Source organism: Balaenoptera physalus (genome assembly GCF_965194825.1).
Source record: "Balaenoptera physalus genome assembly, chromosome: 14".
NCBI lineage: Eukaryota > Metazoa > Chordata > Mammalia > Artiodactyla > Balaenopteridae > Balaenoptera > Balaenoptera physalus.
In genome coordinates, this window is record NC_138893.1 from 6,584,198 (window position 1) to 6,608,366 (window position 24,169).

General features: G+C 44.2%; 1 protein-coding gene across 6 annotated transcripts in view; it reads left to right on the top strand.

Annotated features, from left to right (window-relative positions):
- Positions 1 to 23,075, top strand: part of LOC309643141 (uncharacterized protein) — a 101,310-nt gene extending 78,235 nt beyond the window's left edge. For 4 of the 6 annotated variants that reach the window (XM_082425648.1, XM_082425647.1, XM_082425649.1 and 1 more), the window contains exons 2-5: positions 12,718 to 12,832; positions 13,312 to 13,466; positions 14,032 to 14,369; positions 14,792 to 18,413. In XM_082425648.1, coding sequence (XP_082281774.1) covers positions 12,735 to 12,832; positions 13,312 to 13,466; positions 14,032 to 14,369; positions 14,792 to 14,854 — 654 coding nt within the window. In that variant the 5' untranslated portion in view covers positions 12,718 to 12,734 and the 3' untranslated portion in view covers positions 14,855 to 18,413. Of the gene's footprint in view, positions 1 to 12,717; positions 12,833 to 13,311; positions 19,488 to 20,253 lie in introns of those variants that run through there. The other 2 variants (XR_014253566.1, XR_014253567.1) reach the window with 2 other exon arrangements.
- The last annotated feature ends 1,094 nt before the right edge of the window (positions 23,076 to 24,169 follow it).

A 24,169-nucleotide genomic window follows, 5' to 3' on the forward strand; every position in this document is an offset into this window, starting at 1 on the left:
GAATGAGTTTGGGAGTGTTCCTCCCTCTGCTATAGTTTGGAAGAGTTTGGGAAGGATAGGTGTTAGCTCTTCTCTAAATGTTTGATAGAATTCGCCTGTGAAGCCATCTGGTCCTGGGCTTTTCTTTGTTGGAAGATATTTAATCACAGTTTCAATTTCAGTGCTTGCGATTGGTCTGTTCATTTCTGTTTCTTCCTGGTTCAGTCTTGGAAGGTTGTGCATTTCTAAGAATTTGTCCATTTCTTCCAGGTTGTCCATTTCATTGGCATATGGTTGCTTGTAGTAATCTCTCATGATCCTTTGTATTTCTTCAGTGTCAGTTGTTAGTTCTGCTTTTTCATTTCTAATTCTATTGATTTGGGCTTTCTCCCTTCTTTTTTCTTGATGCGTCTGGCTAATGGTTTCTCAATTTTGTTTATCTTCTCAAAGAACCAGCTTTTAGTTTTATTGATCTTTGCTATCATTTTCTTCATTTCTTTTTCATTTATTTCTGATCTGATCTTTATGATTTCTTTCCTTCTGCTAACTCTGGGGTTTTTTTGTTCTTCTTTCTGTACTTGCTTTAGGTGTAAGGTTAGGTTGTTTATTTGAGATGTTTCTTGTTTCTTGAGGTAGGATTGTATTGCTATAAACTTCCCTCTTAGAACTGCTTTTGCTGCATCCCATAGGTTTTGGGTCGTTGTGTTTTCATTGTTATTTGTTTCTAGGTATTTTTTGATATCCTCTTTGATTTCTTCAGTGATCTCTTCGTTATTAAGTAGTGTGTTGTTTAGCCTCCATGTGTTTGTATTTCTTACAGATTTTTCCTCTAATTGATATCTAGTCTCATAGTGTTGTGGTCAGAAAAGCTACTTGATACGATTTCAATTTTTTAAAATTTACCAAGGCTTGATTTGTGACCCAAGATATGATCTATCCTGGAGAATGTTCATGAGCACTTGAGAAGAATGTGTATTCTGTTGTTTCTGGATGGAGTGTCCTATAAATACCAATTAAGTCCATCTTTTTAAATTTTCGATGATCTGTCCATTGGTGAAAGTGGGGTGTTAAAGTCCCCTACTATGATTGTGTTTCTGTCTATTTCCCCTTTTATGGCTGTTAGTGTTTGTCTTATGTATTGAGGTGCTCCTATGTTGGGTGCATAAATATATATAATTGTTATATCTTCTTGGATCGATCCTTTGATCATTATGTAGTGTCCTTCTTTGTCTCTTGTAATAGTCTTTATTTTAAAGTCTATTTTGTCTGATATGAGTATTGCTACTCCAGCTTTCTTTTGATTTCCATTTGCATGGAATATCTTTTTCCATCCCCTCACTTTCAGTCTGTATGTGTCCCTAGGTCTGAAGTGGGTCTCTTGTAGACAGCGTATATACAGGTCTTGTTTTTGTATCCATTCAGCCAGTCTATGTCTTTTGGTGGGAGCATTTAATCCATTTACATTTAAGGTAATTATCGATATGTATGTTCTTATTACCATTTTCTTAATTGTTCTGGGTTTGTTATTGTAGGTCTTTTCCTTCTCTTGTGTTTCCTGCCTAGAGAAGTTTCTTTAGCATTTGTTGTAAAGCTGGTTTGGTGATGCTGAATTCTCTTAGCTTTTGCTTGTCTGTAAAGCTTTTAATTTCTCCGTCAACTCGAATGAGGTCCTTGCTGGGTAGAGTAATCTTGGTTGTAAGCTTTTCTCCTTCATCACTTTCAATATGTCCTGCCACTCCCTTCTGGCTTGCAGAGTTTCTGCTGAAAGATCAGCTGTTAACCTTATGGGGATACCCTTATATGTTATTTGTTGTTTTTCCCTTGCTGCTTTTAATATTTGTTCTTTGTGTTTAATTTTTGATAGTTTGATTAATATGTGTCTTGGCATGTTTCTCCTTGGATTTATCCTGTATGGGACTCTGTGCTTTCTGGAGTTGATTAACTATTTCCTTTCCCATAGTAGGGAAGTTTTCAAGTGTAATCTCTTCAAATATTTTCTCAGTCCCTTTCTTTTTCTCTTCTTCTTCTGGGACCCCTATAATTTGAATATTGGTGCGTTTAATGTTTTTCCAGAGGTCTCTGAGACTGTCCTCAATTCTTTTCATTCTTTTTTCTTTATTCTGCTCTGCAGTAGTTGTTTCCACTATTTTATCTTCCAGGTCACGTATTCGTTCTTCTGCCTCAGTTATTCTGCTATTGATCTCTTCTAGAGAATTTTTAATTTCATTTATTGTGTTGTTCATCACTGTTTGTTTGCTCTTTACTTCTTCTGGGTCCTTGTTAAACGTTTCTTGTATTTTCTCCATTCTGTTTCCAAGCTGTTGGATCATCTTTACTATCATTATTCTGAATTCTTTTTCAGGTAGACTGCCTATTTCCTCTTCATTTGTTAGGTCTGGTGTGCTCCTTCATCTGCTGCGTGTTTCTCTGTCTTCTCATTTTGTTTAACTTACTGTGTTTGGGGTCTCCTTTTCGCAGGCTGCAGGTTCGTAGTTTCCATTGTTTTTGGTGTCTGTCCCCAGTGGCTTAGGTTGGTTCAGTGGGTTGTGTAGTCTTCCTGTTGGAGGGGACTAGTGCCTGTGTTCTGGTGGATGAGGCTGGATCTTGTCTTTCTGGTGGGCAGGTCTACGTCTGGTGGTGTGTTTTGGGGTGTCTGTGGCCTTTTTATGATTTTAGGCAGCCTCTGTGCTAATGGATGGGGTTGTGTTCCTGTCTTGCTAGTTGTTCGGCATAGGGTGTCCAGCACTGTAGCTTGCTGGTTGTTGAGTGGAGCTGGGTCTTGGTGTTGAGATGGAGATCTCTGGGAGATTTTTGCTGTTTGATATTACGTGGAGTTGTGAGGTCTCTTGTGGACCAGTGTCCTGAAGTTGGCTCTCCCACCTCAGAGGCACAGCCCTGACGCCTGGCTGGAGCACCAAGAGCCTGTCCTCCACACGGCTCAGAATAAAAGGGATAAAAAAAAAAGAAGAAGATAAAATAAAATAAAGTAAAACAAAATAAAGTTATTAAAATAAAAGATAAAAAATAATTATTAAGAAAAAAAATTTTTATGTAACATAAAAAAGAAAAACAAAACAAACGGACAGACAGAATCCTAGGACAAATGGTAAAAGCAAAGCTATACAGACAAAATCACACACAGAAGCATACACATACACACTCACAAAAGGAGAAAAAGGGAAAAATGTATATATATCGTTGCTCCCAAAGTCCACCTCCTCAATTTGGGATGATTCGTTGTCTATTCAGGTATTCCACAGATGCAGGGTACATCAAGCTGATTCTGGAGATCTAATCCACTACTCCTGAGGCTGCTGGGAGAAATTTCCCTTTCTCTTCTTTGTTTGCACAGCTCCAGGTGTTCCGCTTTGGATTTGGACCTGCCTCTGCATGTAGGTCGCCTGAGGGCGTCTGTTCTTCACTCAGACAGGACGGGGTTAAAGGAGCAGCTGCTTCGGGGGCTCTGGCTCACTCAGACCGGGGGGAGGGAGGGGTACGGATGCGGGGCGTGCCTGCGGCGGCAGAGGCCAGCGTGACTTTGCACCAGCCTGAGGCGTGCAGTGCGTTCTCCCGGGGAAGTTCTCCCTGGATCACGGGACCCTGGCAGTGACGGGCTGCACAGGCTCTCGGGAGGGGGTGTGTGGATAGTGACCTCTGCTTGCACAGAAGCTTCTTGGTGGCTGCAGCAGCAGCCTTAGCGTCTCATGCCTGTCTCTGGGTTCCACGCTGATAGCCGCGGCTCACGCCCGTCTCTGGAGCTCCTTTAAGCAGCGCTCTTAATCCCCTCTCCTTGTGCACCAGGAAACAAAGAGGCAAGAAAAAGTCTCTTGTCTCTTCAGCAGCTCCAGACTTTTTCTCGGACTCCCTCCTGGTTAGCTGTGGCACACTAGTTCCTTTAGGCTGTGTTCATGCAGCCAACCCCAGTCCTCTCCCGGGATATGACCTTGAAGCCCGAGCCTCAGTTCCCAGCCCCAACCCGTTCCGGCAGGTGAGCAGACAAGCTTCTTGGGCTGGTTAGTGCTGGTCGGCACCAATCCTCTGTGCGGGAATCTCTCCTCTTTGCCCTCTGCACCCCTGTTGCTGCGCTCTCCTCTGTGGCTCCCGAAGCTTCCCCCCTCTGCCACCCGCAGTCTCCGCCCGCGAAGGGGCTTCCTAGTGTGTGGAAACCTTTCCTCCTTCACAGCTCCCTCCCACTGGTGCAGGTCCCGTCCCTATTCTTTTGTCTCTGTTTTTTCTTTTTTTTTTTTGCCCTACCTAGGTACATGGGGAGTTTCTTGCCTTTTGCGAGGTCTGAGGTCTTCTGCCAGCGTTCAGTAGGTGTTCTGTAGGAGTTGTTTCACATGTAGATGTATTTCTGATGTATTTGTTGGGAGGAAGGTGATCTCCGAGTCTTACTCTTCTGCCATCTTGAAGCTCGTCTAAGTGTTTTATAGTATCTGGTCTTACGTTTAGGTCTTTAATCCATTTTGAGTTTATTTTTGTATATGGTGTTAGAGAATGTTCTAATGTCATCCTTTTACATGTAGCTGTCCAGTTTTCTCAGCACCACTTATTGAAGAGACTGTCTTTTCTCCACTGTATATTCTTGCCTCCTTCGTCACAGATAAGTGACCATAGTGTGTGGGTTTATTTCTGGGCATTCTAATCTGTTCCATTGATCTATGTGTCTGTTTTTGTGCCAGTACCATACTGTCTTGATTATTGTAGCACTATAATATAGACTGAAGTAAGGGAGCATGATTCTTCTAACTCTGTTCTTTCTCAAGATTGTTTTGACTATTCAGGATCTTGCTTCCATACAAATTAAAAAAATTTTTGTTCTAGTTCTGTGAAAAATGCCATTGGTATTTTGATAAGGATTGCACTGAATCTGTAGATTGCCTTGGGTAGTATGGTCATTGTAATATTGATTCTTCCAATCCAAGAATACGGTATATCTTTCCATCGGTTTGTGTCATCTTCAGTTTCTTGCATCAGCATCTTAGGTTTCTCAGAGTTCAGGTCTTTTGCCTCCTTAGGTAGGTTTATGGCTAGGTATTTTATTCTTTTTGATGTGATGGTAAATGGGATTGTTTCCTTAATTTCTCTTTCTGATATTTCATTGTTAGTATATAGAAATGCAACAGATTTCTGTGCATTAGTTTTGTATCCTGCAACTTTACTGAATTCATTGAGCTCTAGTAGTTTACTGGTGATGTCTTTAGGATTTTCTGTGTATAGTATGTCATCTGCAGATGGTGACAGTTTTACTTCTTCCTTTCCAATTCGGAATCCTTTTATTTCTATTTCTTCTGATTGCTGTGGCTAAGACTTACAAGACTATGTTGAATAAATGTGGTGAGAGTGGGCTTTCTTTTCTTTTTCCTGATCTTAGAGGGAATGCTTTCAGCTTTTCACTGTTGAGTATGATGTTAGGTGTGTGCTGTCATATAGGGCCTTTGTTATGTTGAGGTATGTTCCCTCTATGTTTACTTTCTGGAGAATTTTTATCATAAATGGATGTTGATTTTTGTCAAAAGCTTTTTCTGCATCTACTGAAATGCTCATATGGTTTTTATTCTTCAATTTGTTAATGTGGTGTATCACATTGATTGATTTGTGGATATTGAAAAAATCCTTGCATCCCTGAGATAAATCCCACTTGATCATGGTGTATGATCCTTTTAATGTATTGTTGGATTCAGTCTGCTAGTATTTCATTGAGGATTTTTGCATCTGTGTTCATCAGTGATATTGGTCTGTAATTTTATTTTTTTGTGTGATATCTTTGGTTTTGGTATCAGGGTGATGGTGGCTTCATAGAATGAGTTCGGAAATGTTCCTTCCTCTGCTGTTTTTTGGAATAGTTTCAGAATGATAGGTGTTAACTCTTCTCTGAATATTTAGTAGAATTCACCTGTGTAGCCATCTGGTCCTGGACTTTTGTTTGTTGGGAGTTTTAAAATTACTGATTCAATTTCAGTACTGGTAACTGGTCTGTCCATATTTTCTATTTCTTCCTGGTTCAGTCTTGGGGGATTGTATCTTCCTAAGAAATTGTCCATTTCTTCTAGGTTGTCCATTTTATTGGTTGTAGTTGTTTATAGTAGTCTCTTATGATCCTTTGTATTTCTGTGGTGTAACTTCTTTTTCATTTCTGATTTTATTGATTTGGGCTTTCTCCCTTCTTTTTTCTTGATGAGTCTGGCTAAAGGTTTATCAATTTTGTTTATCTTTTCAAAGAACCAGCTTTTAGTTTCAGTGATTTTTTTTCTATTGTTTTAGGCTTTATTTCTGCTCTGATCTTTATGATTTCTTTCCTTCTATTAACTTTGGGTTTTGTTTCTTCTTACTTCTCTAGTTCCCTCAGGTGTAATGTTAGGGCACTTGAGATTTTTCTTGTTTCCTGAGGTAAGATTGTATTGCTCTAAACTTCCCTCTTAGAACTGCTTTTGCTGCATCCCATAGGTTTTGGTTTATCATGTTTTTGTCTTCATTGGTCTCTAGGTATTTTATTTCCTCTTTGATTTATTCATTGATCCATTGGTTGTTTAGTAGCCTATGTTTTAGCCTCCACGTGTTTGTTTTTTGCAGTTTTTTCCTTGTAGTTGATTTTTAGTCTCATAGCATTGTGGTTGGAGAAGATGCTTGATATACTTTCAATTTCCTTAAATTTACTGAGGCTTGTTTTGTGGCCTAGTATGTAATCTATCCTGGAGACTGTTTCATGTGCACTTGAAAAGAATGTATTCTTTCAAATGGAATGCTCTCTCTTTCTGTATATATAAATTAAGTCCATTTGGTCTAATTTGTTAAGACCTATGTTTCCATATTTTCTTTTTGGATCTGTCCATTGAATCTGTCCATTGACATAAGTGGGGTGTTAAAGACACCTACTGTTAATTGTGTTACTGTTGATTTCTCCTTTTATGTCTGTTAATATTTGCCTTATATATTGAGGTGCTGCTATGTTGGGTGCATATATATTTACAATTGTTATATCTGCTTGGATTGTTCCCTTCATCATTATGTAGTGTCTCTGCCTCTTGTCTTTAAAGTCTATTTTGTCTGATACAAGTATTGCTATTTGTTTACTTTTGATTTCTATTGCATGGAATACCTTTTTCCATCCTCTCACTTTCAGTCAGTACGTATCTCTAGAGCTGAAGTGAGTCTTTTGTAGGCAGCATATTTATGGGTCATGTTTCTGTATCCATTCAGCCACTCTGTTTTTTGGTTGGAGCATTTTATCCATTTACATTTAAGGTAATTATCAATATGTGTGTATTTATTGCTACTTTGTTAATTGTTTTGGATTTGTTTTTGTAGGCCTTTTTTCCTGTTTTCTCTTGTGATTTGATGACTATCTTTAATATTTTGGTTGGATTCCTTTTTCTTTTTTGTGTGTATATCTATTATAGATTTTTGGCTTGTGGTTACCGTGAGGTGTTTGTAGAGCAGTTTGTATATATATATATAGACACACATATATATGTATGTACGTGTATATGTATAAATATATCTGAATTTTTTAAGTTGCTGATCTCTTTATTTCAAATGCAGTTTTTAAAAATAAATAAATTTATTTATTTATTTATGGCTGTGTTGGGTCTTGTTGCGCACAGGCTTTCTCTAGTTGTGGTGAGCAGGGTCTACTCTTCATTGTGGTGTGTGGGCTTCTCATTGTGGTGGCTTCTCTTGTTGCAGAGCATGGGCTCTAGGTGCATGGGCTTTGGTAGTTGTGGCACACAGGCTTCAGTAGTTGTGGCTTGTGAGCTCTAGAGCTCAGGCTCAGTAGTTGTGGTGCACGGGTTTAGTTGCTCCGCGGCATGTGGGATCTTCCCGGACCAGGGCTCGAACATGTGTCCTCTGCATTGGCAGGCGGATTCTTAACCACTGTGCCACCAGGGAAGCCCCCAAATGCATTTGAAAAATCCTCCATTTGTATTCTTCTCCACTCATGATTATAGTTTTCATATCATATTTTACATCTGTTTTGTGTATCCCTTAACTGCTTATTGTGGATACAGGTGATTTTACTACTTTTGTCTTTTAACCTCCCTATTAGCTTTGTGTGTGGATGATTCCATACCATTACTGTATGTTTGCCTTTACCAGTGAGCTTTTTTATTTCATAATTTTCTTGTTTCTAGCTATGGCCTTTTCTTTTTCACCTAGAGAAGTTCCTTTAACATTTTTTGTGAAGCTGGTTTGGTGGTACTGCTTTCTTTCAGCTTTTGCTTATCTGTAAAGCTTTTGATTTCTCCTTCAAATCTGAATGAGAGCCTTGCTAAGTAGAGCAATCTTGCTTGTAGGGTTTCCTCTTTCATCACTTTAAATATATCATGCCACTCCCTGAGTTTCTGCTGAAAGATCAGCTGATAGCCTTATGGGGGTTCCCTTGTATGTTATTTGTTGCTTTTCCCTTGATGCTTTTAATATTCTCTCTTTATCTTTAATTTTTGTCATTTTGATTACAATGTCTTGGTGTGTTCTTTGGATTTATCCTGCCTGGGACTCTCTGCTCTTCCTGGAGTTGGGTGACTGTTTCCTTTCCCAGGTTGGGGAAATTTTCAGCTATTATCTCTTCAAATATTTTCTCATGCCCTTTCTCTCTCTCTCTTCTCCTCCTGGGACCCCTATAATGCAAATAATAGAGCACTTGATGTTGTCCCAGAGGTCTCTTAAACTGTCCTCATTTCTTTCAATTCTTTTTTCTGTTTGGTGGCAGTGATTTCCACTACTCTGTCTTCCAGCTCACTGATCTGTTCATCTGTATCATTTAGTGTACTATTTATTCCTTCTAGTGTATTTTTTATTTCACTTATTGTATTCTTCATATCTGTTTGATCTTTATATTTTCTAACTCTTTGTTAACAACTTCTAACTTCTTGCTCTGTGCATCCATTCTTCTCCTGAGTTCTTTGATCATTTTTACAATCATTACTGTGAACTCTTTTTCAGGTTGATTGCCTATCTCTACTTCACTTAGTTGTTTTTCTGGGGTTTCGTCTTGTTCCTTAGCCTGAAACATATTCCTCTGCCACCTCATTTTGTCTAAGTTACTATTTTTATGTATTATGTGATAGGTTAGTTATATTTCTCAACCTTGGAGAAGTGGCCTTCTGTAGGAGATGTCCTATATGTCACAAAAGTGCACTCTTCTCTTGTCACCCAAGCTGTATGCACTAAGGGTTCCCCCCAGAGGGCTGTGTGGGTACTTCTTTTGTGGCGAGCTGACTCTGTGGATGGTCTGGTAGGCTTGATTGTCCCCTAGTCTGGTTGGTTGCCAGACCCTGCCTTGTGTGGATGCTGCTGGCTGCTGTTTAGTGGGACCTGGTCACAAGGCAGCTGGCTGCAGAACCCTAGGTGGCCTTGGGGCTAGTGCTGGCTCAATGGTAGGCGGAGTCAGGGTCCCAAAGACTCTGGGGCCATTGCTCACCTACTGGCAGGTGAAGCCAGATCCTGCGATTAGTGCCAGACTGTTGGCAGGCAGAGCTGGTTCCTGAAGTTAGGCTGCAGGGCCCAGGGATCCCAGATCTGGTTTCAGATCATTGGTTGGGGGGAAGGGGCAGTTCTGACACAGTTGGGTATGGGGTCCAGGGTGTACTGAAGGTTGCTTTGGCCTGCTAGTGGGCAGGGCCAGGGCCCAGCTGGTCCCAGGGTAGGGTCTAGCTTGTTGTTGGCAGGCTCAGTCCGTAAGCTGCAGAATTCTAGTTTTCTGCTTCTGGTGTCTGCTCCCTGGTGGGTGAGGCTGGTCTAGAGGCCAGTACAAGCTTCTTAGTGGGAAGGGTCAGTGCCTGCCCACTGGTGGGTACAGTCCAATATTTTTGGTGCAAGGGCTGTATTTGGTATGGATACCTGCCACATCTTTCCCCAGGGTGTGCTGGTATTTGTCCCCTTGATAGGGGGTGTGTTTGGTGTTGTGGTGACCAGAGCCTGCACTGGATGTTGGGTGGGGCCTCCTTTTTGCTCTGTGGTTGTCACAGCCCTGTTGGGGGCAGGGTCTGCTCCCCATTTGTTGGAGTAGAAACCCACAGGTCTTGTTCTAAGCTGCATTGTGAGGTAGGTGGGACTGGAACACTCCCTCTGGGAAAGGATTTCCTCCCCAGGAGCTGTCCGCTGGAACGTGTGACTCTGTGACACTACCCGTAACCCACTGTGCACGCCCACAAAGTCAGACCCATCTCTGCTGTGGGAGCACTGATAATTGGCTCATGCACCAGCCCCTCCTGCTTTCAGCGTGTGCATGCTCGCAAAGCCCAAGCTCCCGAAGTCTTCCAAGGCCATGAGCTTTCAAAGCTCACTGAAGCTGTCCCCCGATTTGGGAGCAGCAACAATTGGCTCAGATGTCAACCCCAGTGTGTGCACGCTCATAAGGTCTGCCACAGCCGGAGCCATGCCCCACTGTGAGCACGGTGACAGTGAGGCTTCTACGGCTGACCTATGCCCTGCCCTTCACATTGATAATGGGGCTTCTGTGGTGGACCAGGGCTCCATCCCACGTGCCCCCCAGTTGCAGCCTGGTCCACACTCCAGGCCATTTAGGCTGTCTCCGCAAGCCAAACCAAGTCCTCTCCCCTTGTCTGTCCACGAAGCCTGAGTTTCAGCACCCAGCCGCTGTGTACAGCAGCAGGTGTGCGTCTCAGGCTGGGAAGTGCAGCGAGGTGGCAGCCGTCAGCACTGGTACCTCTCTATCCTGCTTGGCAGCCAGCAAGCCAGCCAGCCCGTGCACATTCCTCTCAGGCAAATTTCAGGCCCCTGCAGCTCCATCCAGGCTGGCAAAGGAGTTTCCCAGGGTGAGGGAAACTTTCCTCTTTCACAGCTCCCTCCCAAGGGTGCAGGTCCTATCTCAATTCCCTTTTTTTTCCTTTAGTCCTACCTGGTTATGTGGGGATCTTTCTTGCAGCTTTGGCTGTATGAGATCTTCTGCCAGCTTTCAGTTGGTATTCTGTGAGAATTGTTGCAGATGTAGTTGTATGTTTGATGTATTTGTTGAGGGGAGGTGAGCTCCATGTCCTTCTATTCCACCATCTTGATGTCCTCCTAAAGCTCTTTCTTAAAAGCTGGTGCCGGAGTATTGAATTTTATGCTTATAGGGCAGTGAGTCTTTATTTGGTAACAGTTCAATTGTGAATCACTCCTTAACCTTTGCAAGTATGTTGACAAGGATTAAGTGACAATCAGTTACTTTTGTGCTCAAGACAGCATTGACTCAAATTCTGGCAATGATGGTGCATCCTTTGGGAAAATGTGGCCAGAGTTATTTGAGTGGCTATAGGCCCATTCCAGTGGATGGTCAGAAAGGAAAGTTCATGAAACAATGAAGCATGAAGCTGGTTGTACCATGGGTTTATTCCTTTATTGCTTTTCTCCAAGGAACTACCTGTGCTGAACACTTCATCTCTGGTCAGGTCTGAAAGGAATAATTAAAGAAAGGGTGCTAGCATTTGACCACAATGCCTGGGACGTTACCTCAAGTCCACAGAAACTGGTTGTCTTTCTCTATTGAAGGTTTTTCTAGATTTATTAGAATTTCCACACAGAACATTCAGAAATGACCAAAAAAAACAAAACAAAAAAACGCACTGCATTTCAGTTTCTGGTAATGGGGAAGCAAGCCTATCATTTCGCTGTTGAAGACAATAGTACACGTTTCGAAGATGGGGATCAGGTACATAACAGTCTGCTGACCTAGAAGTGACTGTGACATGTATCCACTGAGGTAACTGTAAATGAGTATTTCCCAGGCTGCATGGGATTTTAATTACTGTTGTCCAGGTTTAGTGAATTTTTGACAGGGGCACTTACCAGTGCATTGTGTGTTACAAAACAGTACTGCTTATGGGGACATAAGAGAGGCAGAGAGGGACTTCCCTGGTGGTCCAGTGGTAAAGAATCCACCGTACAATGCAGGGGACATGGGTTCAATCCCTGGTCAGGGAACTAAGATCCCACATGCTGCAGGGCAACTAAGCCCACGAGCCACAAACTACAGAGCCCATGCTCCCTGGAGCCTGTGCACCACAACTAGAGAAGAGAAAAACCTGCATGCCACAACTAGACAGAAGCCTGCACGCCACAACGAAAGATCCCACGTGACACAACTAAGACCCGATGCAGCCAAAAATAAATAAAATAAATATAAAAAAGAAATATTCTTGAAATAATAATTTAAAATTAAAAAAAAAGAGGCAGAGAAACATTACTCAGGCATCGACCACAGGAAAGATGAGGCAAAAAGAGCAAAAGAGAGCAAGTGAAAGAAAGAGGAGAGAAAGAAACAGAGACAGAGACTGAGAGGGAGAAAAACAGAGACAGACAAAAACTGGTAGAAGGAGACAATCAGAGTCAGAGACAAAAGCCAACAGAGAAACTGGCAATATTGACCGGAAGAGGACGATGGAGAGAGAGGGTGTGTTAACAAGCTCATTCTGGCTTTGGGAAAGCAAGCATTTTCTTCTGTCATGAGTCTTTACTTTGGATACCATGAAGATGACTAAAGGAGAAATGATTACTTTTATTGATAGCAGATTATGTATTTTCTGAACTTCTGTGCACTTATTCAGAGATAAAAACATTATTCTTTATGTAGACTACTACCTTTGAATCAAATATTTCCACTGGTGACAGATGGCCATTCTGGCTCTTCATTAGTTTGCTTGCTTATTTGTTTGTCCTGTTGTAAATCACTGCAAAAGATCTTTGGAAGTATGTTCATAAAAACTGAGTGACAGTGGATTTCCTATTTGTGCTTAGGATTGGTTTCAAAACCAATGAAGAAGAAATCTAAGGCAGAGCTAGTTGGTGTCCATGAAAACCTTAAGAGAAGGGCAATTGCATCATCATCAACAGCCTCAGCCTTGGATTCAAAGTAAGTACCCAGCATTTCCAAATGCATTTCCTCAGAGGATCTCCTGGAGACAGGATCTCCTCTGAATGTGAATGATAAATGTGTGGCAAAGAATGCTTAGGAGAGAAACCAATGGTAATTTGGTTCTTGCCCCACTAGTGTTGCAGATATGAGCATCATGTCCCTGGTTGTAGGGTGTGATGATGCATGGCCAGGAAGTCTTTGAATCTTCTGGTCCTGAAACTGCCAAGAAGTCAGAGTTCCCCTCTTCCACCACCTCAGCAATTTTATCCTAGGGCTACTGAGCTAGGGTTGTTGGGTGAGTACTTCTGAGCACTCAGTGGGGAGAAAGGTAGTGAGAAAAAATATATATGTATATACCTACATATATATGTATAAGATAAATTATATGTAAGTGATATTATATTCCATGCATATCACACATTGTATCTGCACTGAATGTGCAATTGGCCTAAATCTCTTCTTTATTTGTTCTTCAGAATACTTCCCAAAAGGGGCCAGGAGAAAGCGGACATTCATCTCTCCATCTCAAACAAGTATCCTTGTGCAAGCCTTCAAGAAGAACTGATTTCCTGGCATTTCAACCAGAGAAGAATTGGCTTGTCAAGCAGGAATTCCAGAATCTCAAATCCAGGTATGTTCTCGGTGGGTGGAACATGATTTGTCCCATGTGGAAGGGTTGTTAACCCCTGAGATGGTGCTGGATACACGTAGGCTCTGGGGGTGGTTATCCCGTTGATTGAGGGCAAAGCTATGGGTTGGAAAGGCCTGGCATTGCAAGTAAGAGTCCTTCCAAGGTAAGAGTTTCCAAATCAAATTGGCAGCAGTGCATATACATGTAGAAAGAGTGGCAGGACAAAAGTGGGAGAAGTGAGCATTGCTCTCTCTTTGTAGGAAATAGCATCACTGCTGTTCAGGCTTAGCAGTGCTGCTATATTGCCCGAGAAATGTCTTGGTTATAAAAGTGGGGGCACTGAACTGTGTGTGGCAGCATGTTTGTCTGTATCGCACCTTGGGCTTCAAGGCCCTTGGACCTGTGCAGAACCTGCCCTCAACCCACCCAACCTCCCTCCCCTCTTGGAAGGATACCTTAATTATGTAGGGTCTTTGACATTATCCTCAAGTCAGGGGAGGGACGGTTGCCCTGGGTGAGAACTGTTGTTCTGCATACGTTATTGACACAGTGTTTTTGAATATAGGAGTCAGGAAGCAGATCCATAGGTATATGGAGACAGAGTCTCTGAAAGACTCACATTTTGAATCAAGAACCTATGGCTGTGCTTCACGTGGCTTGCGTCTGTTCACCATGGATTGGGAGGAACCTCAACCTGATCAGGAGAGCCCCTTTCTTGATCCAGCCCAGAAAGTTGGGAGTTGCATCTACACCCAGGTGATTTTCATCTGGACTCGGTACCTACCTGGGCCTGGATCCCTGTCCATAAGAGATGGGCTGGTGGACATATTCAGTGGACGTAGGGACTGGAGCCATGTATGTCAACCCACGCCTGATCCAGGAAAAGCATGCCATCCAGGAAAGGTGACTTTTCATTTGGATCCCAGGCACTGACAGATATGGGAAAGATTTGGAGCAATGCCTGTATAGCTGAGGACTTAGAGCCTAGTGCATAAGGAAGTGCAGGCGAATCTCTCACTATTCCCCACTGGACTCCTAGCGGGCTGATCTGAAGGCATCCATTTCCAGAAGAGGAGAGGGCAATAGAGGTGCTGGGCGGTGTGTGAAGGGCCTGACATTCTAGCCAATGAATAAGGGATCTGCTGGAAGCCAGGTGTCCAGTGTTGACCTGACGTACCCCTCATTTCCAAGGACCAGGTTGCAGGTCTAGATCAAACCCCCCTGAGATTAGGCCTAACCGAAATTGCCCTCTGCCAGACAGATCGGGGCAAATCGATATGGAATGTCTTACTTCTGATGTGCCCGCCTCCCTTCTTCTTCCCTAGATGTGGTTTCAGAACCGAAGAGCTCTGCACCCAGAGCAGAGCAGAGCAGAGGTGGGCCCGTGAAGGTACCGGCAGCAGGCCCCAGTGCCGGACTAGCTCTGACTGCTTCGTGGGGCCAAAGCCACCTGTCCAGTGCCCACAGTAGCTCTCATCATGTTCCTCCCTCCAGTCTGCTGGAGAGCATCCAGTCCTTGGCCACAGCAGCTCCTTTTCTCTCCCCCACGTTCTTTGTTCCTCGTGTTCCCTCTGGGGGCGTGGGGGCTTGTCACTGAGGTCCATGGTGGTGCAGCCCACTCTGCTGTGCAGGGAAGAGAGAATCTGAACCTCTGGGAGCAGTTGCAAGTCACTCCTAAGCAGGACCAAATCCGGGACTGGCTCTCCACCTGTTCACACAGCCTCCATCCCAGGGAACATGCCAGGAGAACAACCTGCACACTGGCCTGGCCGCACTCCCCCTCCAAGACTCCCCTCCGCCTGACCTTGGCAGTCCTCAGCCGCACTTGCAGGACCTGGCTTGGCCATGCACATCCCAAGCCATGCAGTGGTGGCGCTAGGGGACCCAAGATGTCATCTCCAGATGGGAGCCTCGGGAATGGAACATTCTGCAGCCTGCAAGGCTGAGACACACGTCTGGCAACAGCAGGCACTCAGGTGAAGAGACGTCTCCTCCGCTGGACCAGCACCAGCACTCAGCACTTGGAAGCTCATCAGGCCTCTTAGATGAACTCTTGTCAGCCACAGACATTCAGGAAAAGGTACAGCCGTTCCTGAATGCGGATGCACGGGAAGAGGAACCACCGGGAATTCCGGAAGCAGCCCTCAGCAAGGAAGAATTTCAGGCTCTTCTCGACATGCTCCCAAGCTCAACGGGGCCTCAGACTTAGGAGGAGGACGGAAACCTTCTCCCGAGCCCCTTCCAGGCCTTCTTTCCTGGGATACAGGGCCATAATGATAAAAAGAAGGAACAAGCAACACTTAGTGTTCGGGAACAACACCTAGGCAAGAAGACCCATCCTTCACTTGAAAGCCTGAAGGACGTGTCTCCCCTCTGTCCTACTGGCGGCACTTCGTTGCCTCAATGAGTGTTGCCCAGCTCCACACAGACTCCGAGGAAGCATGGACACCAGGAGGGGCACCTTCCTGAAGCCTTAAGGAAATCTAGCATTGTAATGACAAATGTGACCCAACTCTTCTGTCTGCCCCATCCCTGAACTGGAATCAAAACAAGTCAAGGAGATTAGATAGAAGAAGGACTCATTCACACACGTTACCTTCCTGGCAAGATCGGAAGGTATATCTGAAGTGTGCTTGGTGTATAGAAGAGGAGGGGATGTGACATGGCTCAAACATGTGGGTCCAGGAACGTGAGCTCTTATCATGGCTGTGAATGTCGGCTCTGGCAACTGGAAGCAACTTAAGCCTCTAACTAGTGATGATTCCTTCAAAGTTTCAGTCCTTCATACAGTGGAGACTTTGCATATTATTTGCCCCAGGAACATTTGCAATATAAAAAATGGCAGGGAAAGGTACAGTAGCCCATCACTAACCCATCACTCAGGAAAGGATAGGAACTTTGCTCTTTTCATCATTTTAGCATGTTTGTATGTATGGGCCTGTATTTGTACCTATACTTTTTCCTTGTGGATTTTGAAAAAAGTCTACGTTCTGAGGCTCTTGGTGGTCTTCCATCAACAGGACCTGCTGCCTTCCTTTGAAAAGTGTGCCTTGGATTTTCAGGTTGTATGTGACATTCCACTGATTCAACAGATATTTCTTTGAACTCAGTGTGACTTCTTGGTTGTCGTTTGGTCCATTCTTACTTGTCCCATCTTTCTGGTTCTCCTTATCTATGTGTACAGATCTACCTCTATTTTAATTTGACAGGAAGACTCTGTTAACAATGGCCACACACAGTGGGATAGCGCTTCTGGAAAAAGAGCCTGAACACAGTAGCCTCAGGACAAATGGGGCTTGAGATTTGGAAAGGGACTCCTTGTGGAAAGGATTGTGTCTTTGAATATAGTGAGAGGAAGACTGCATCAGGGTGGCTGGAAACATTCAGATCCTTTGTTGGCAGGACTTCTGCAGACTGTAGACAGAGCTAAGGGCTGTGGCTTAGCCCGTTGTGTGTCCAGTGCTGCCCGCTGTAGAGGAGCCCAGGGATGGGCATTGGAGCCCACACCATCATCTGATGGCCTGTGTGGAAGTACATCTGCGTTCTCTCGGGATACCCTGGATGCTATGCGTATCAAAGCCTCTGCTCTGGGACTTCCTTGGTGGTCCAGTGGTTGGGACTCCATGCTGCCACTGCAGGGAGCCAGATCTTTGGTCGGGGAACTAAGATCCCGCAAGCCATGTGGCACTGCCAGAAAAAAAGGCCTCCACTCTCACAAGCAGCCTACCACCTGGGTTGTCCAGTTGGGAGCTGGTAGAGGTCTGGCAGCCAGTGCTTTGGCGAGAGCAGCAGTCTAATCAGAAGCTTCAGGGAATTTTATCCGCAAAAACTCCCACCTTCTTGAGAAAGACTGTCCTGATCCAATAAGATGGTCCCATCACCCTCTGATCTCTGGCACCTGAGAACGAGGGACCAGAATCTGGGTGTCTTCAAGACATTCTCCTGAGACTTGAGGACAGCTGTGGTCTCGGTGGCAGCCATCCACAGTACCACCTGATGACCATCTTTAGAGTGGACAGAAAAGCAAACAAAAACTTGTAGCAGCAGAATGGCCATTTGGCCTCAGGAGCCATAACTAAGACACAGATCCTGGACCAGGTTGGCGGTTTTATGCTTTCACAGATGCTACAGTTGAGGCCCTCCTTCTGAAAGTCGTTGGGCCCATGCTGGAGGCCTCTTCCTCAGGCAACCGCTTGTGCTGTAAGGCAGTTCTCAGACAAGCCCTAGCTGCATCTGAGGGTGGAGAGCAACCTCCTATTTGGGAGGAATCCCATGCTTCCACAAAACAGTATGCTGAGTTAAAATGATGTTTTGGTCATGTAGAGCCAGTGGCCATTCTCCCAAACGTACGTAAACACAAGCACACACGTAAACGCACTCACATCAGCATTATTTTAACCTAATTGATTTTAGTGAATTGCTGGTATAGTTATTCTCATTCCCAATTCTAAATAGGCTTAATTGTCTTCATCTTAGTCCACATTTCTGAGTTTCATAAACCTGGGTGGGAAAAGAATACAGTAAAGTTGGTAATTTGTGTATTTTTTTTAATTTTTGAATTGTCACGAGCCCAAACTGAACTGAAATGTCGGCATGGTAGCATTTTTCATCCAAATCATTCCTTTCAAACACAGCTGTGTCATCCATCATCTAAGTTGCTGCATTCTTTTTTCGTTTTTTTTGAACACACCATTTTTTAAATGTAAGTCGGCACTTCAGGTCTGTGTTTTGTTTTCATATTATGTATAATGATGTCTATCTTGGATGCTGTGGGGCTATCATTGTACTTCCCACCTTATTTGAATTGTCTTTTTCTTCTGACAAGTTGTGTCATGCCCTTCCTTTTCTGCACTTCTATATTTTCTGACATTCCCAGACCAGAGAAGGAGTAACCAGCTAAAGATGGTTAGTTTCCCTTCCCTTAAACCATTAAACAGTTATGTCTCATTTCCCTTTTGGGGATTTTGTCAGGGAACATTGCTTTAGAATACATTGTATTTGTATGAGATGGGCTACCCTCAGCCAAGCATTCAGTGATGTTGGGCATGTGTTGTTGGAATTCATGGAGAGAACATGACCTGGATTGACCTGGGAGATGGACCCAGGTAATGGAATCACCTCAAAGCACCCCCCGAGCCTTGTCCTTGGAATTTGCATTCTGCTTGGCTTCCCCAAGAAGTAAGCTTAACAAGGACACAACTTTGAGATAGCAAGGTGTTGTTGACACCTTTGGACAGTATAGCTGACTGAACCCTTAATGCCTCTATTTAACCTTTTTTAAGGTTCTGGCATGCCAGTGGGAAACCTAATCGTTTTGTGGCTGCCCAAGACAAGCTTCAGAAGTAAGTTCCCTTGCTTGTTAAACATGCTACCTACCCCTCTAGTGTGGTCTACCCCTTTCTTCAGACTCTCTGTTGCATGTGAGTAATGGGGTGGGTTTCACATTACACCCAGGAAGCTGCCAAGAAGTTGGGACTCAAGACCGTGATGTGTGGGTAGACCCTGGACTTTTCCATTCACCCTTAGTATTCGAAGTATCATGATCTCACCCTCAAATGAAGGAAATGAGTTAGGCATGGAATGGAGTGGGTTTCTGGAGATGCTGAGGGATATGTGCAGGGTACACAAGGAAGCTAGGCTCTTCATTTTGGAAAGAACACACCCAAACCTGATCCTGAGGAACCCAGGGTCATGGACTGCAGCCGAAAGCAAACTCTTTGAGTATGTGAAAACTAGAGAGCCCTGAAACAAAACTGTACTGGCGAAAGGATGGTGGCAGCTTCAGAAGTACCTGGTAGCCTCTGAACTTGGCTTTCATTGAATTTCCACTTGCTTCGTGGGATTCCTTCAAGGTCATAAATTTTGAATGAGGGTTTACCGTAGGAAGCTGTTGAAATAAATAGGGGTGAGGCATCCTTGTACTTTCATAAGTCCTGTGCTTCCAGGAACTGAACAATTGGCCAGCAGTTTCTGTGCAGTCCAGGTGTCTCTCCCAACATGGATTCATCAGCACATCAAGCGGTAAGTATACATCAGCATCTGGACTTTGTTGTTGGATCATCCAGATGCCTTGATGCCCTTCCAGGGTTAACGAAGGTATAAGTGACCATTAAGATTGCAGTGACAGATTTTATTGGGCTGTGTTTTAGGAATAAATTGGGGAAAAAGATTGAGAGTGGTTTGGGCATTTTCTTGAAATGGAAAAGGAAGTTGGTAGCCCTGTTGCCCATCAATGGCTTCTCTACCAAAAGTCTTAAAGTTGGTACTGTAATTGGACGGAATGCTACATAAATTTTCAAATGTTTTCAATTCAGTTGATAAAAGTATATGTTTATTTTCCAGTAGACCAAGTTTGGGATTTTGAGTTGGTTTGGTTCTTTTTTGTTGTTTGTTTTACTGTGTTTTGTTTTCAACTTTAAGTGGTTAATTTCTATTGTGTTGATGGAAATAATCAACAAGCTGTAGTAAGAATAGAAGAGAGTTTATTTTTGCCTAACAGAAAACTAGACCCCAGAAGACACAGATTCCAGAAACACTTGAATTGTCTTCTCCTGGAGTACAAAATGGAGGGAGGTGGCTTATAAAGGCAAAATCTGCAATGTTGCACTTAGTTCCATGAGTTATTTCTAAAGAATTATAATTGGAGTTGGCAAGAAGTAAGGGTGTTGTTAAGTAAGTATTGGTTGGGGTCTGAAACCCTTGCCTACTCACAGGGGAAGACCTTGAGGCCATAAGTTTGCAGCTGGCAGCTCTTACCAGGTTTTTTTTTTTTTTTTTTTTCTTTTAGAAGGGCTGGTGGTGTCCTGGAGTTTGATACAGTTCAGGAAATCCAGGATCTGTATGGTGCAGGAACGTGTCTGAAACCACATCCACCATGGCCATCTGGCTCCAGTTGGAATGCCTGAAACACAGTTTTATATCTTTTCATAACAAGGAGCAAACATCAGATATGGAGTACATCACTTCAAGGTTTCAAAAGAGAAAGTTTAGCACGTATACAGCTAGGCAGCATGACCTCACTGTCTGGAAAGAGAAACTCATCCTTCAAGGAGAACCAGCCTGGGCATCATCAGAAGGGGGACATTTGCCCTTATCTTGAAAGTAGGTATTGAAAACAATCTGATAAAGGCATTCTGTGTTTTTTTAATAGTTCAAGCAGATGTGCAATGTACGTACGACAGGCCATAAGACAGGCTTTTCTAGTTAGCATAATCCATAATGACTCTCCCATGAATCAATATGTGAAAAATTCTTCCATCAATTGAATGAAATCCTGTTTTTCTATGGCTTTGCATTTCATTTGCATGTAATTCTATGGATTATTTGTTAGTGGTTGGTAGATCCCAATAACATTGACTGTCATCTTTTCTGATAGGCGTATGTTGAACTCCCAGTGTCCCATTTAGTTAAAAATGGAGTATAATCTCTGGACTCGGAAGTTTTACACATGGCATAAAGACAACAGCTAGGCTGGCACCATCGTTTTGCATTTATATGGAATCCCCCCTAAGACTTTTCCCCTTTGCTCTTCAACAGGTGACTCCCAAGAGGACTGTGAAGAAGGAGACTTGTTTTGAAGCCATGTCAAAAGGATGCTGTTCAAGCAGTGCTTCAAAAGAACCCTTACCCTGGTATAACTACCAGAGAACAACTGGCCTGAGAACCTGGCATTCTAGAAAGAAGAATTCAGGTAAACTTGAATGTCTTTATTCATTCTCTCTTGGGGTCCATGTCCGGAAGCAGTCTGGGCTAAGCAATCTGGAGTCAATCTTTAAGGTCTGGAAATTTGCTTATAATCATTAGCCAGATGGTGTCATGCAACGTGAAGAACGAAATAAAAAAACCCAACAAGTGAAAGTGACGTACTAGAGAAAGGGTACGAGATGAGGGTTTTCTCATGGGTTGTACGCCCAATATGCCGTCTGCTACAGGGACTTCAGTTTTGAGGGCACGCTAGGGAGGGGACATACTTCTTTCTCTCGGTGCTTCTCTTCTGGGTGCTTGAGACAACAGTGACTCAAATCCTGGCAGTGATTGTGCATCCCTTGGGAACATGTGGCCAGAGTGAGACGAGTGGCTATAGGCCCATTCCAGTGGATGGTGAGAAAGAAAAGTCCATGAAACAGTGAAGCATGAGGCTGGTTGTGCCATGGAGTTTGTTCCTTTATTTGCTTGCCTCCAAAGAACTACCTGTGCTGAAGGCTTCCTCTCTGGTCAGGTTTGAGAGGAGTAGTTAGAGGAAGAGAGTTAGCATTTGAGCGCAAGGCCTGGGACATCACAACACGTCAGCAAAGATTGGCTGTCTTTCCCTATTGAAATGTTTTCTTGGTTTATCTAATTATCCACACACAACATTCAGAAATGACTGAAAAATGAACACACGTTGCTCTTTGGTCTTCAGTAATGAGGAAGCAAGCACGTCGTTTCACTGTTGAAGTCAATGGCACACATTTCAAAGATGGGGATCGGGTACATCAGTGTGTCCTGACCTAGAAATGACTGTGGCATATATCCACTAAGAGGTAAATAACTGTAAATGAGTACTTCCCAGGCAGCATGGGATTTTAATTATTGTCATCTGGGTTTAGTGAGTTTTTGACGGGGGCACTTGCCAATGTACTGTATGTTATGAAACAGTACTGCCTAAGGTGACTTAAGAGAGACAGAGAACATTAGGCATCCATGAGGCAAAAAAGCAAAAGAGAGCAAGTGAGAGTAAGAGGAGAGAGACAGAAATAGAGAGGGAGGAAAACAGACAGACAAAGACAGGTAGAAGGAGGGAATCAGAGACAGACAAAAAGACTGACATAGAAACTGGCTGGTTTGATGGTAAGAGAAATAGAGAGGGTGTGCTAGCGAACTCATTCTGACTGGGAAAGCAAACATTGTCTCCCCCATCACGGACGGGTCTTGACCTTGGATACCAGGAAGGTGACTAAAGGAGGAATGATTATTTTCACTGATGCACATTGCGTATTTTCTGAAATTCTGTGCTCTTATTCAGAGATAAAAGTATTATTCTTTGTATAGTTATATATAACTATATATTATAATATCTATAGATATAATATAGAGCTTATACCTTTGAATCATTAATATTTCCATGGGGAGCAGATGGGCCATACTGGGTTTTCATTAGTTTGCTTGCTTGTTTGTTCTGTTGTAAATCACTGCAATAGATCTTGGAAATAAGTTGATAACTTGTGGCTTAAATGAGAGCTAGGGCATGACCATGCTCTAGTTCTGGCTGAGGAACTGGCAGTAATGCATAGTCTGGCTCTTGAGCTTGAACAATAGCTGTGGCTTGAGCTTGCTCTGGCTCTGGAGCTGTAGTGGGCAGTAGAGGTGTAGCTGGCTCTAGGTCTTGATATGTTTCCAGAGCTTGTTCTGGAGCTGGTGCTGTAGGTCCAAGAAGAGAAAATATCATCAACAGGACTGCTTTTCCAGTGCCTCCAAAGACAGGAAACTTCTCACTGCCAATCAGTGAAGTCTCAATCCAAGATGCCACCCCTAGGAAGTCTTCCCAGACTGCAGTCCGGGGAAACAGTGATCTGAGTCTCCTCAGAGGCCCAGTTCCAGCCTCGGGAAGCTCTGTTCTGTGTGGCCCCACCCCTTCCCCTCCCCACTCGCCCCCCCATCACCCACCCTGAGTCCTCCTCACCATCACCCTCTGCCTCAGGGGGCTCCAGGTGCTCCAGCTGTGCCAGGGGAAGGTGGGCTTGCTGCTCCAGGTCTGAGCCAGGCATGCTGAGCTCTATGTAAGCCAGAAGCAACTTCAGGCAGGGAAATTCTGGGAGCTGGTGGAAATGCTCAGGGTAATGGTGCAGCCAGGTGCACAGCATGGAGGACACGGCCCTGGGGGGGAGTCAGGTGGGCAGCAGAGTCAGAGACCGGGCATTTCCTTCCACACTGTGCTCCCAGGGTAGCCCTGGTTGTGAGGTCTAGTGTGACTGTCTGACTCCAGACTAGAATGGAAGCTCTGGAGGGCAGGACTGTTGTGTGCTTGGTGCATTAAATGATGGGTGTTCCTAGAAAAATGCCTGCGCCTAGTGGGCCTTCCTCTATATGTGAAGAATGAATGAGCCCCACCAGCCCCATCGCACACATCTGAGTGGCCTGGGGCCCCACTGCTCGCCCCCAAGGATCCCTGCTCTCACTCACCCAGGACAGGGCACCCCTAATGGAATCACTAATCACCTTGCACATGGGAAAAACGTTCATCCCAAGGTCAGAGGCACAGTGACAACTGAGGCGGAGGCTTCCTCATGGGGAGGAGGGACATGAGGAATTAGCACAACCGCGGCCCCTCCAGCAGACCTTTCCACAGGCCAGGTCCCCAGAAAGCACTTTCCGTGAAGGACCCGCTGGTCCCTACAGTCACCGTAGGGGGCTGGTCCTCTCTTTACCCTAGTGTGCAGAGGGGCCAACTGAGGCTCAGAGAGGTGGAGTGACATTCCCCCATGTCACAGCTAGCAGGTGGCCGAGTCACCAGTGTTCCATCGGGAAAAAGTGCTCACCTTGTGAAGAGAAGCTCCAGCATCTGCTGGGTGGTAGGGAAAGCCCTGTAGGTGCCCAGGAATGTGGGGAGGTCGGAGGGGGCCCCGCCCAGAGAGGCAGGCACGAGGTTTCCCACCAGCTTCTCCAGCCTGCCTGCCTGGACGCGCCACACCATGCAGGTCTCATTCCTGTCCCCTGTGGACACG